General features: G+C 38.4%; 3 protein-coding genes across 6 annotated transcripts in view; 2 read left to right on the top strand and 1 right to left on the bottom strand.

The window, feature by feature from the left end:
- Positions 1–14,157, top strand: part of LOC121729858 (replication factor C subunit 4) — a 28,525-nt gene that overhangs the window by 2,308 nt on the left and 12,060 nt on the right. Inside the window, exon 2 of the mRNA XM_042118510.1 lies at positions 13,990–14,001. The gene's annotated coding sequence lies outside the window, so the exon portion shown is untranslated. The remainder of the gene's footprint in view (positions 1–13,989; positions 14,002–14,157) is intronic.
- LOC121729856 (YTH domain-containing family protein 3) lies at positions 14–7,349 on the bottom strand. Of its 4 annotated transcripts, none has more exons than XM_042118503.1 (6): positions 7,120–7,349; positions 6,990–7,014; positions 5,720–5,848; positions 4,344–4,475; positions 2,394–4,057; positions 14–1,360 (listed from the first exon to the last, which is right to left on the bottom strand). In XM_042118503.1, exons 1-6 carry the CDS (start codon positions 7,141–7,143, stop codon positions 1,319–1,321), a joined length of 2,016 nt encoding a protein of 671 aa, XP_041974437.1. In that variant the 5' UTR covers positions 7,144–7,349; the 3' UTR covers positions 14–1,318. The 4 variants fall into 4 exon arrangements, with proteins under 4 accessions (XP_041974437.1, XP_041974438.1, XP_041974439.1 ...); XM_042118504.1 differs by having other exon boundaries at positions 4,347–4,475; XM_042118505.1 differs by having other exon boundaries at positions 4,467–4,475.
- LOC121729859 (ribonuclease H2 subunit B) lies at positions 8,347–13,393 on the top strand. The gene is made up of 5 exons (XM_042118511.1): positions 8,347–8,617; positions 8,707–8,916; positions 9,322–9,443; positions 11,300–11,468; positions 13,035–13,393. The coding sequence occupies exons 1-5, from the start codon at positions 8,521–8,523 to the stop codon at positions 13,349–13,351; spliced, it is 915 nt and encodes a 304-aa protein (XP_041974445.1). The 5' UTR covers positions 8,347–8,520; the 3' UTR covers positions 13,352–13,393.

Genomic DNA, 14,157 nt, shown 5'->3' with positions numbered 1-14,157 from the left:
CAAAAATAATGAATCATCAACAATGTCTATGAGTTTTAATTCAATACCAATGGAACTTAATACAAGTTCACTTTATTGTAAAAACAAACACTGTAGGTTCTAATAAAGAAATAAAAACAGCCCTCACAATGAGTAGCCATTTCAAGCTTGTAAAGCCATTCCTAAAATAAATGTTTTACAGTGTAGTTAAAATATAGGTATACTAACAATAGTTTACTAAAATAAGACAAAATGATGACACTTTCTGAGAATCTCTACGCCTATAAAAGAAACAAAAAAGAAACCAAATACACATAATAAAAATTAAAAATCGAAATAAAAATATTTAAGAATTTGATTGTATTTCTATACTATTCTGGTACAAAACTAACAAAAAGGCACTTTGAAAATTATACTTGGGTCGTAAATATTCCAAATAAAATTTGCATTTCATAATATCGAATTTCTCTCGTTACACTGATGACACTTCACTTAATTAACATTTAACATTTTGTTTTCTTTAATAAAATATAATATATTATGTACATATTATGTTAAAAATATGAAGAAAAATACATATCTATCTCACTTTAACATATCAAAAATAATCAACTTAACTGACAGTAGACATAATGTATGATAGAAAACACTGACATGTTGTATAGTATACATATTATAGTTGAGTACAGATTAATGATGCCACGAGAGAATTCTTGTAATTGTAAAATTGTATACAAAACTTACACGCCCGGTGATTACAAGTCTTTCAATATAAAAAGTTGCACTATCTCATGACATTTCATATACCTGGCATTGAATCAAACACCGGTTACAAGGTTTATCATATAAAACTCCCCTCGCACCAGTAAAGAGGATGACATATTTTCTTTTTACAAACTTCATTAGTCCCTAATAACACATTACACAAGATGATCTTCTCACCACAGAATCTCCTAGTTAAAATTACGTTATATTGATTCAGTCCACAAATTTGAAATAAAGTCCACAATTCCACACGACTCATGCGATGAAAACCAACACATGACAATTTATGACAATTAACGTTCTGTTCACTAGTCATTTCGTTAATAATGTTCTTCAGTACAAAATATTTTAGCACATTTAATTTGTTGAATGTTTTTATTAGTGAAGCACTGTTTAAAACAACGATAACTATTTTTACATAATTGTTCAAGTTGATGAAAAGCAACTATGCCGAGTCACATAGTTTATGTTCCTCATTTGTGTTCAACTCTCATACACTTGTTATGTGGTACCAATCATTGCTTGAGTACTAGTTGTCTATGGAGAGAAGCCAGTTCTCAATCACTTGCGGCCATTAGTTCCGGGGACGCCCGCGGCCGCGTGATCCATCGCGATCCTGAAAAAACCAATTAGCCAGTTAGTTTCTCAATAATTATTAATTTAAATATTCATTATATTTCAATTTCATGATGCAATGGCACCTGGACTCTTAAGGTTAAAACATTATAATAATACTAGTAACTAGACGTTCCGCGCGGCTTCGCTCGCGTAAATTAGATATTTCACAGACAAATAATAATTAGTCCACAAAAAAATATCCTATGATCCTTCACGTGGTCTACTTCCTATCTGTGCCAAATAACAGAAAAATTGCTCCAATAGTTCGTGAGATAAGCGCTTTCAAATAATTTCCTCCTTTTTTTTCCACATTTTCCTCTATTTCTTCGCTCCTATTACTCTTAGCGTGATAAAATATAGCCTATAGCCTTCCTCGATAAATAGGCTATTAACACTGAAAGAATTTTTCAAATCGGACCAGTAGTTCATAAGTTTAGCGCGATTAAATAAGCCCTTTCAAATAATTTCCCCACGTTTTTTTCACATTTTCCTAGGATCGAAGAAATAGTTCTTCGCTCCTATTAGTATTAGCGTGATAATAGCCTATAGCCTTCCTCGATAAATGGGCGCGTTAAAACAAACAAACTTTTCCGCTTTATAATATTAAGTATACTGGGTGTAACAAAAATAAGTGATAATACTTTAGGGTGTGTACATGTTCCTTGTAGAGAGTTCACTGTAAAAGTAGCAGCGCTAAAAGACCAAATTTTTTTTTTACTTTTGTATGGGGAAACTCGTGACCCTCGGGCCCTTGCCCATACAAAAATGAAAAAAAAAATCGTCTTTCAGCGCTGCTACTTTCACAGTGAACTCTCTACAAGGAACACGTACACACCCTAAAGTATTATCACTTATTTTTGTTACACACTGTAGATGTGTAACTGAGAACTGTCCCTTCATCATGTAAAGATGAACATGCTATCATTGTGACCATATGCATTATGCAACTAAGTTCATACTTATCAAAGTTACTTGTTTTTATCATAGGCAGAATTAGTAATTACTAATCAAAATTGTATTTGAGAACTAACCTTATGATGTGATCTAAAGTTCGAGTCCCGGTATCCGTGCTCTCTGTTGTCGCGATCGTCGCGATGGTCGCGGGGGTCTCGGGCGTCTCGGGGGTCGCGATGGTCGCGAGGGTCCCGGGGATCGCGATGGTCGCGAGGGTCCCGGGAGTCGCGGTGGTCGCGGGGGTCCCGATGGTCGCGGGGATCCCGATGGTCGCGGGGATCGCGACCGTCCCGGGGCTCTCGGTTGTCCCGGTGGTCGCGGCCGTCCCGTCCGTCGCGATGCTCCCTGTCACCCCTGTCGCGACCGTCTCGCCCGTCCCGGCCGTCGCGACCTTCGCGCCCGTCTCGCCCGTCCCGTCCTTCGCGGTGATCACGGTAGTCCCTGTAGTTGCGATATCCCCGCCCCCCCTCGTGCTCGTCGCGGGGCTCTGGGGGGTGCTGGGGCACCTTGCGCGAATCCTCCTCCTCCTGCCTCTTCTCGTAGTGTATGAAGTCGTCGAAGATCGACGTGGAGTGGCAGAAGCTGTGCATGATGCGCAGCACCTGCAGACCCTTCGCGTGCGGCACCTCCTGGGTGTCGCGGGAGTTCGTCACCGGCTTGTTCTCGTTGTTCTCCAGCTTGATATGACGGAGTTGCATATTAGGAACGTCTTTGACATAGATCCACCTAACGCGGAACTGCCCCTTCCACTTGTCCTGCGACCACACGCTGGAGTTGGAGTTGTAGTCGACGGCGCTCGTCATCCGCGCCATGCCGCAGAAGTGGCCGCTGCCGTTCACCGAGAAAAATAGGTACACCATGCCACCCTCCCTTTCCCTGTCGCGGAAGGCGGAGTCGAGCCTCTTGTTACCGTGCTCCGTGCTGCACCATATCTCGTACTTGATGCTACGATGTATGTCGTCCTCGGAGTAGGACTTGATGACGAAGAAGCGCGCCAGCGGGGCGCTCAGGTCGAATTCTTTGGGGTTGTAATCGTTTTTGACTTTCAGCTCGTCTAAAATGGGGTGGGGCGGAGGCGCCGGCGTGTTGGCGACGGGCATTACGGGCGGCGGGCCGGGTTGGGCCGGCCGGGGCTGGTGCGGGGGCGGAGCCCGGGGGGCGTGAGCCCAGGCCGGCGGCGGTTGATGCTGTGGCGGCGGCCCACGGTGCATCTGCGGCGGCGTCTGCTGCGGCACCGGCATCGGCAGCGGGGCGGGGACCGGCGGCGGCTGCAGGTCGGTCAGTGGGGGCGCGGTGGCGACAGGGGCGGTCTTGCCCACGTCCCAAGTGTTAATGTCCATGTTATGTTTTCCCGGCACTATCGGCGGCGGCGGCATCCCCGGGCCCTTCTTCTTTAGCACCCCGAACTGGGACGCCGGCGCCGGCTTGGCCGGCTGGCTCGCTATCGACGCCCATGTCATCTTTTTAGGTTGTGCACTAGAAATGTCCTTAATGTCGGGGCCGCGCTCCTTATCCAGCTTGTGCTCTCCGAGGGAGAGGGACTGCACTCCCGTCTCCACCGCTTTGACGCCGTCCGGGACGTACAGACCGTCCTGTCTGTAGTAGTCGTCGGCGTACTGCTTCGCGCGGCCCAGCTGGCCCCACGTCGAGTAATCTCCATTGCCAGGGAAATAATTAAACGTGGATGCCGGCTGTCCGAATGCCGCGGTGGAAAATGGTGTTGTTGATGGTCCGAAAACACCTGTAACAAAATAATGTCAACTATTATTTTGAATTGTGTCTTAATTACTAAGTTCTGATTTTGCATACAACAATGTTTAAGAAAAGTTCTACTTTTTATGACTAAAAACCTGTGTATGTGTTTCTTTTCATTCGTATCATATATTCTTAAACCTATTTCTTGGGAACATGGTGTAAGGCAAGAGGACATAAAACAATGTCAATGTTTTAGTATGTTTGGTGCATTCATACTTTATATTTGCAACCAAACATGAGAAGTCCTCGTTTTATTTGGAATAAATACTAGCTACCATCCATTCCATAGGAATCGTGAGGATTGTATCCTCCAAGAAAAGTCATTGGGTCTGTTCCATTGCTGGACCATGTTCCGTCCCCAACTCCGAAGGCTTGATAAGGAAGTGCTGTTGTACCATAATAACCTGAAACAATAATATACTATTTTGTAAATTGATGGGACTTTTAATTATTAAGAGAAAAATCTTATTGTGGTCAAGATATTGAAATGAATGAAATGAAATTTGACCACAAAAATATTTCAGTTTTTTATGGTTTCTATTGCTTCTGAGAAAAAATAATATTAATTAGTTGTCCTGAGATTAACAATTTTCTTATATATAAAAATGGATTTCCAAATGTGTTAGTCGCGCTAAAACTCGAAAACGGCTGAACCGTTTGGGCTGATTTTAGTCTTAAAATATTCGTAGAAGTCCAGAGAAGGTTTTAAAGTGATACGAAGTTCACCGGGACAGCTAGTAATTGTATAAAATGCATGATAGTGTGAGTGAATCTGTGTTGAGAGTGTGCTGCTGTATTTTTATAAACTTCTAAGCATAATTTTGAAGCATGATACTCAGTGTTTTTAGTTTTTACCCATCAACTTTATCTTGTTAATTCAACAGCATTCCTCCATGCCCATAACTGACGTAAATCCTAGGAAAACAAAATGCAATAAGAGCATGTGTTTTATTTGAGAAATAATGGACTGAACACAAAATCTTATCAACAAATTGCAGAAAAGATATTGTGTCTTTCTCTATTTCTCATAACAGTCTGCCATGTGATTCACATCCTAGGTAAATTGTTTGCAAAAGTTTTTATGTATGAATTTTGGTGTTCTTTTGTGAAAAAAATAATGAATGGATTTTATCTTAACATCATAGGTATTATAGTTTCTTGAAATTGTCTTGTTACATTAATAATTTAGGTTTTAGATAAAAATTTATCTTTACTATAATAATGTGTATATTTAAATAGCTGGACAAAAAGAAGCCTATTTGTCAGTAAAGTAGTAACAAACATACACATTGTGATGAAATTTATTATTATTATTTATCTTTCTACTTAAATTTAGTTTAACCTTCAGTGCTATATTACACAGTAACAGTCTTAATAATTCATAATAATAACGGCATCATAATATGTAATATGATTACATTGGAAATTATTATTGGAAATCATAAACAAATGTAAATACTACTTACTTGTCAGACAGAGTATGAAATGTTGTCAAGTAAGCAATATTTAATTCACATTGATCTGAATATAAATAAAGTAAATATTATAATTACATCCATACAATTTCTATGCATTTAAAAATGGTGTTTCTAGGTGTGCTGAAGCAATGTTGGCAAATAAGAAAAAGGTAAGAAAAATCAATTGCTACCTGCTGCACTGTAGGGGTCGGCCGCTGACGAGATGGGTGGTGCATACGAGGGTTGCTGCTGATGGCGCCATGACACCTCGGCCAACTCGTCTCCTCCACTCTCTAGCTGCTCCTTCGGTACATTTGTCACTGTAAACATGATCTATTTATAAATATATGACTTATTTAGTTAAAATATGAACTTCTGTTTTTACAAAAAAACAAAGCATCAGTTACTTGTATATTTTAATATATATATTATATATTAAAATTACTAACTTATATATTAAAAAACTAAGTATATTATAAATAAGGAGTGCCTCCGCTGCCGGCGCCGGTTGCCGAAACGGCTGCCGGCGCCTATTTGGCAAACATCGATTGTCAAATGATAGAATAATGATCAAAAACATCAGTATTGAGCTAAAAGGACTATGAAAAGTACAAATAATAAGGTCATAACTCATAATGTAAGGATGCATATTTTGATGGTGGTGATGATGATGCTGATAAAAATGTGATCTGCATAGTAGCATAATATACAACACTGAAACTCTCTAACATGTATATTGTATAAGGAGTCTGAAGTTCTGTTCAGTACCTTCGGAAGTACACCACGGGGTTAATAACTGTGGTGCAAAATCTTACTTTTTGGTAGATGAAAAAAGGTAGCTATTAGGTAAAGCTAAGGGTAGATGAAAATGCATCACTACAAACTAAAATATCCACAGCCGAATTATTTATTTTTTAAATTTGTGTATCCGCACTAGAACCTAGCGTTTTACGCCTTTTCATCGGTTCCCATTTTGAGTGCCAGCGCCGGCAGCCGTTGTTTTAAATCTCGCCTGCCGGCAGTATACTTACTGCCGGTTCCCATTACTGATATTTTTGGAAGCCGGCGCCGGCAGCAGAGGCACTCCCATTATAATTAATATACTACCTCATAGCCCTTTCAACATTAAAATGTGGCTGAATGTAAGTTATTGAATTTTGTGTGGGAGGTTGGTGGGAGGTACAACTTTTTCCTTATCCTCTTATAAAATCATTAACGCTCCTACAATTTTACTGGAACATTAATCAAGATATTGTTAGACTACAAATTTTCACTATACAAATATCATGAACTTACTGTGTATAGATTTATTAATATTTTCTATAATTTTCTACCTACTGTATTAAATATGAGTGGGTTGATAGTGTCGTATTATCGAAATATATTAGACGCAAGCCGACCGGTAAGAATCGTTCTAGCTATCTCAAAACACCTGCAACGTCATAAAGTGTACGACTTTACCTTGATTCCCTTGTCCTTTCATCCGCTATTTACACCAATTACATGAAACAAGAAAAGGAGAATTTATTTTTATCACAATACTGTTTATATCACATAATATTAAATGAATAAATGCGTAAAGGCAAAGTACCTGATCTGACACGCCTGCTGACATTGGCCGCGATTTTCGTTTATTGAATCTTTATAAAGTCTTTAAATCACGATAATATTTATATAAATCACATGTGTTTCACTAAAAAGTGTCTGTGTAGTCCGATTATCACTACAAATTACTTTGAAAGTCAATATTGTACAAAGAAACGCAAAACTTCCGCAAAAGAAAAGGAACGATCACGGACGTCGGACGTAGCAATGGCGACGTTAATGTTGCCATCTTTTATTTGTTTCATTTCGAATTTCATTTGATAACGAAAGTTATGCCGGCGTATTAGAATAGGAATTTTGCCGGGGCATACGAGACTACGAGAGTGACGTTGTGTTTTTGTATTATTTTCCTAAAATTGTGTTAATTCGGTTTTTAAAGTATAATGTTGGTAGAATATTAACCATTATATATTCGATGTCTTGTACAAGGTTAGGCAAGTGATACAACTTCAAGAAACGTGCTATTTTGTGTTCCCTCCATAAAGTTAAACCTAGCGGAATAAAGCAACAATCTCGAGCTGTCAAACGTAACCGAAATTGGTTTCATCTGTGTGTAAAAATATGTGTACGTATACACTTACACAAGCATGATTGGATATCTATGAGATTAAATTATTGTCAACGTGCGGCACGTGCCGACTGGACTCCAGTCGGCACGTGCCGCACGTTAACAATTTTTGACGACAGCACTCTTTTTTTGACGTCCAGTCACTGGACGTCAAAAAAAGAGTGCTGTTGTCATGTATCACACGTCTCTTTTTACCACGCAGTGTTAGTGATCACTATCAGTAACATATCTCTCTTGCTCAGGCATTTGTTTCTCTATTCCGCTAGGTTTATATTAACTTTATGGTTCCCTCCAAAACTTCATCGAAAGTTTTAGTAAAGGTCTACCACTTTACTAAAACAACTAACTTGACTCGTTGACTTTACTGACTTCTTCTTTAGACATTTACTAGACTTTCGACTTGACGATAATCTGGAAAAACGACTTTAAAATTTAAATTTTGTAAACTTTTTACGAATATTTCCTCCCCCCCCACCTTATTTTACTTGCCATGGTTAAAAATCCGAGCGCCATAATAAGAAAAAAAAGTGTCATCTGTCAATGTCAAATTACCCGCTAAAAGAAGTAGGAGAAGATAATATGAAATTTGTGTTTTGTGGTTAATTTATTTTCATTATTAAAATAATATACATTAATTAATAAAAATCATTTTAACAAATTTTAAGCAGAATATTTGTGTTTTTTTTACCTATATAAATGCTAAAAACATGGGTAAAAGCCTTCATGAAAGACGAGTTTGAATTTCAAATAAAGTTTAAACTTTTACTTGAGTAACAAGCTTGAAAGAAGCGAAAATATATCTAAAATCAACTAAAAATCATGTCTACACGATCTAAAAAGAAGATTCAACAAAAATCACAAGCAGAACATCATACAAACAAACACATTACCAGTTCATGGGTGTTAATGGTTAAGGGTAGGTCATAACCTCATGCCTTCTACTGATCAGCATTGTGTTATTGTTATATCCAATCTATCTATTTATTACTATTATGTTTGTTACAGATGAATTATGTAAGAATGAGAACTTTTCTATAATAACACTTCCACATCCATCTCATGGGGGCCCCAGTAAGTTCTGCGTAGATACATCAAACAAGAAGATGTATGAAGTGGTCACATACAGCGAACCATATCGGTCATGGTTTATTGGAGAATCTGTGAAATCCAATGGAGACCTGCTAATGGTGACACCTTTCAATGCAGTGTTTCTTAGTATGTAGCCATAACCTTTGTAAACAAAATATATATTGTTCCCAGTAGCGGCGTTAGGGGGGGGTCGACGCTAGGCGACCGCCCGGGGCGCTGGGTAAATGGGGTGCCGCACGCCATATAAAAGGGCACTTGGCCAATTCTTTTTGTATCGGTAGGGCTAACGCCGGCCCTGATTGTCCCCTTTTTTATAAACCTAAAAACAATAATACAATTTACAGAAATTAGTTTTTCTAAACCTAGGTCTCAAAAATTTGTGCACTTTGCTTTGTCTGTTGAAAGTCCTGTAATGGGATCCACAGATGAGGCATATTTTTCATTTTGACATCAACATACAAGAGGTACATACTTAGTAGTAAGGATTAATGTTTACATTTTTTATTTGTGGCTAATTGAATATTGTTTTAGTACTACCAAGGCTGAGGGAACAGTGTAAGAGCCGAGCTATACCTTTAGAAGATTTGCTGTCTGAAAAGGGGTTTACAAAAATCCTAGATTTAATAAGATTGGATGACGTAGCTGATGTTAAGGTACTTATTATTAATCTTGTTTTTATTAAGTTTAAAATCCTATGCCTGTAATTACCAACTGCCTCCTAATGCTGAATATACCCAGCAGTTTTTTTGGGTCATGTACATGTTCCTCTGAAAACAATAATGTTTGTGGCAAAAGTTATCCTATAACAGCGATACATTTTTAGTGTAGTGACTAACTGACTAGTGAGTGAATCCCCTCCAAAACTTCAGGCTGCCTGTCATAAGGACATAGATGAAACATAAAAATTTGTGAAATCTTATAGGCTGGCCGCTAGGGAATACTTAGTGTTAGGAGGCAGTTGGTGAAAACAAGCATTTATGTCTTCTTTTATTACATCCAACTACAGGCCCCTTGGATCATATTTCAATATAAATACTTGTTTACAATTTTATAATTTTTTCTATAAGTACAAATATTTAATAAAAGTATTGAAACAAATTCAGCGTCACATTAAGAGCCAGTCCACACGGCGCGTTGCATCGACGCAGCGCTGCCGTTTGACGCATAGTCGGCCACACGGACCGGACGCTGCCTACTAATATAATATAATCTGTGACGCTGCGTCATCCGTTATGTGTGCGTTGCGACGACACAGCGCGCAGTGTGAACCCCTTGGTTATTTGTATGTAAAGGGGGTGACAGACACGTGAGTAAGTACGCGGACTTACAGCTCGACGACCTTACTCGCCTGTGTGTCACCTAAAGTTCGCGTAAGATTGCCGCGTAAGTTCGCCGTCTTGGAATTTTACTCGTAGCTCGTACATCTGGCAGCACTGCGAGTCGCGAGCCGCGAGCCGTCAGGCAGTGTTGCCAACACAACTGATACAAAATTTGCTAAACTATATTCTGTCAAAAAAGTGAAGAAATTAAAAAGTGGCAACATCGTAGTGTCATCCCTTTCAAATCAATCTAAGAAAAAAGGGATAACACTACGATGTTGCCACATTTTAATTTCTTCACTTTTTTGACAGAATATACTGTTAGAATTTACTGTAATTAATGCTAACATTTTTCAGTCAAATAAAACGTTTTTTAATTTTAAATCTTTAATAATCAACAAAATCTCAATTTATTTAATGTTATCAAACAAAATATTAATTTATTGGTGTTCATCGATAGCTGATGCTGCTGATGTACCTACATGTAGACGTAGAAAATTCACTGTCCAAACTATAAATTTCCTTGGTACCATAAAGTTAATATGTATACCTAGCGGAATAGAGCAACAATTTCGAGCTGTCAAACGAAACCGAAATTGGTTTTCATCTGTGTGAAAAATATGTACGTACGTATACACTTAAACTTTTCGATTTAGTTTTTTCTTATTAGTTTTTAAAACGTAAAATGATATTATTCCTAAATAACACAAAGCTTCTTCCGTCGACAACATGGTAACCCAGTGTATTCGTGTGTCACCGACGCAAGCCGAGTAAGTTCGCGGACTTAAAACCCGCGTACTTAAAGTTCGTACGTCTATCACCGACGCGAGCTGAGTAAGTTCGCGAACTTAAAACCCGCGTACTTTAAGTTCGTACGTCTGTCAGGCACTTAAAACAACGCAACGGCAGCTGCGTCGACGCAACGCGCCGGACTGTGGACTGGCTCTAACTCTGTAAAGTTTGTCTATACTTAATTGAAGCAATCTTAGAATGCTCATGGCTTATTACTTATTTACACACAAATTTACTTATTTCTATGCCTGTTTTTGTGCTAGTTCCCTTATCATTGGTTGGCTCCAAGGTGGATAGATTCAGTAACATTTTCAAATGGTTCCACCATTCTGAAAATATTACTGTATCTATTGAGTTTGTTTTTTAGAAGTAAAAATAATTTGAATTATTTTTTTAAGGAAGTGGGAGATATAAAGGCATTTAAATATAATGAAAAGAAAGCCATTGACTGGTTGGAAAAAAGAGTCAGAAGGTTGGCCAATGTGTTGAAAGAAAAAAATATCCATGTCACATCCGGAGCTGCATCTGCTACATTTGTATCCAGCAGTATAAGTGATATAGACCCTGGTAATTTTTAAAAAAGTAGAAACTAGATCAACTCGACTTATAGTAGTAGCATTCTGAAACTCAAAAATCTGGAAAGTTTTTGGTGCATACTTACATAATAAGTTTTAAGTTTAAGGCTTCTTACAGACGAGCGGCACGTGTCCGCGACGTTAGACGCACGTGTCCCGACAGTAGACGGCAGCCGTTAACAGTAAATAAATTTTATGACGCTTGCAGGGTACCTACCATGACCTTTCCTAAAACTATCATGTTTCCAGAACACTTTGTTGTAAGATTACAATAACATATTACCGTACTCACTTTTCAAATATAAATTTTTTACTATACTCTACGAATAATAAATACTAACTATACTGCACTCGGCGAAACATGGCGGTAGCGGTCATTGACTCCCTGTCAAAAACTTGTCATTTTCTATATAAACCGCAATTGATTGTGAAGTGTCAGATGTTACCAATCGCGGCTTTGTATAGAAAATGACAAGTTTTTGACAGGGAGTCAATGACCGCTACCGCCATGTTTCGCCGAGTGCAGTATAATAAACAGTAAAAAATGCAAAACATTGTTAAAACGGCTAATATCAACTTTTTAAGATCGCTAGACGGTGTCGCTTATTAGAGGTAGGTACTAGGTAGATGTGACGTACCGCCTAAAGATAAGCGTCCACAGGTCGGTATCGTACGCAACGGACGCGCGCCGTCACGCATCAAACGGATAATTTTTTCACAGTACGTCTACTGAATCGGCAGCGTACGGATTACTGACTGGCAGTGACGGATTAGCCCTTAATCAATTTAAGCAATTGCCTAGGGCATCACGTCTGAGGGGGCACCAGAAGAGTTAAGATTCAAAGACCGATTCTAGTTGACATACGGATATGGGGGCCAACAGGCATGGATTGCTTAGGGCATCGAGTAGTCTTAATCCGTCACTGCTGACTGGCCTTGTAAATTAATTCTCAAAAGGGTGGTGTGTATGGAAAAGCCGAAAGCAGTGACTTAGGAACTTTGTTTGGACTAATTAGGAGATAATCATAGTCGGTAATCCGTACGCTGCCAATACAGTGGTCAGTGGACATACTGTGAAAAAATTATCCGTTTGATGCGAGACATTCGTTGCGTACGATACCAAACTGTGGAGGCGTACCTTTCCGCGGTACGTCACAACTGCAAGCGTTAAAAGCTGTCGACGGCTGTCGCCAAAACGTACCGTCGGCTGCCACCAACACGTGCCGTCGAATGCCGCCAACACGTGCCGTCGACTGCCGCCGACACGTGCCGTTCGTCTGTAAGCGCTCTAAGGCAACATTAAAAATCAAACTCTAATACCGCGGCCGCACATGCGTCTATCGTCACGAAGCTTCGTGCTATGAGACGATACCATTGGACAATTTTTTTCATTGTCCAATGGTATCGTCTCTTAGCACGAAGCTTCGTTAAGATAAACACAGGTGCCGGGTGCGGCCTGGGCATTACTAAGAGCCATATAACCAAGTTTTTAATTTATCAAATTATTTATTATATTGTAATAAGGGCCAGTTCACATAATTCTGTACATTTGTTTCAGAGCTATATTTAAAATATGCATTTGGAATAGTATCAGAATACCTAGATGATTATTTTAGTGGTCAGCTAGAAAAACATTTCAACTTTCCTGCCGACACAATTGAAACTGTTGGCAATAAGAGAAAAACTGAAGAAAATGATAATGGTGTTTCTAAAAAGTTAAAATACGAGAATAATGGCGAAGAAGAAAACATTAATTTCATAAATATTAAGTCGCCAGAAACAAAAGCAGTAAAGTCATTAACGGCTAAAGAAAAAGCGCGACAGAAAGCTGCAAGCGGCTCCAAAACTATCTCATCTTTCTTTACCAAAAAATGATATTTATACTTAATTAAAAAATAAAAATAAATACTAAAATGTCATTTGTATTATTTATTTACATTTTAAACTATAACATAATAATATTATAATAATTTACAAGTAATAACTAATAGTGTAACTGACTCTAGCTCAAGTCTCATGCAGTATGTTTTAAGAAGAAAGTACAACGATCCTATAAGTTTGTAAAAAGACTTATGTGCCACTCAGTGTATATGTATGGTTATTAGTTTTATAGTCAACAGGAATAATAGCAAAATAATCGGCCAAGTGCGAGTCGGACTCGCGCACGAAGGGTTCCGTACCGTTACAGAGCAAAAATAGGCCAAAAATTGTGTTTTTTTTATGGGAACCCTTCCCTTAATTTTTTATTTTATTTTAATATTATTATTTAATATTATTATTAATTATTGATTATTGAAGTAGACATAATATAATGAAGGCCTTTGTGAAAGTATCAAGTGCCTGTTGCCATAATTGATATCGAGCAAAACAGGCCAAAAAAATAGGGCCCTGTTTTTACCCTTTGGGTACGGAACCCTAAAAAGGTTTAAGATGCATACACAGTAAGCAAAGTTAACTAGACACCGTTCGATTGACGTTTTTCATACCTATGTACCGAGTGAAAAAAAAGTTGTTTTTTTTTAATTCTTATTATATATATGTAGAAATGTCTGTGCCTCGCGTTTTATCAGGGAAAATAAATTGTGATATATTATAATAAATTGTGTAGGTATTATCACTGTAACACCGTGTTACAGTGAGTAAACCTACAATAAAATATGCAACAACATATTACGATAGTA

Source organism: Aricia agestis, chromosome 8, assembly GCF_905147365.1.
Source record: "Aricia agestis chromosome 8, ilAriAges1.1, whole genome shotgun sequence".
NCBI lineage: Eukaryota > Metazoa > Arthropoda > Insecta > Lepidoptera > Lycaenidae > Aricia > Aricia agestis.
The sequence above is the reverse complement of the archived record's forward strand: the minus strand, read 5'-3'. Positions and strand labels throughout refer to the sequence as shown.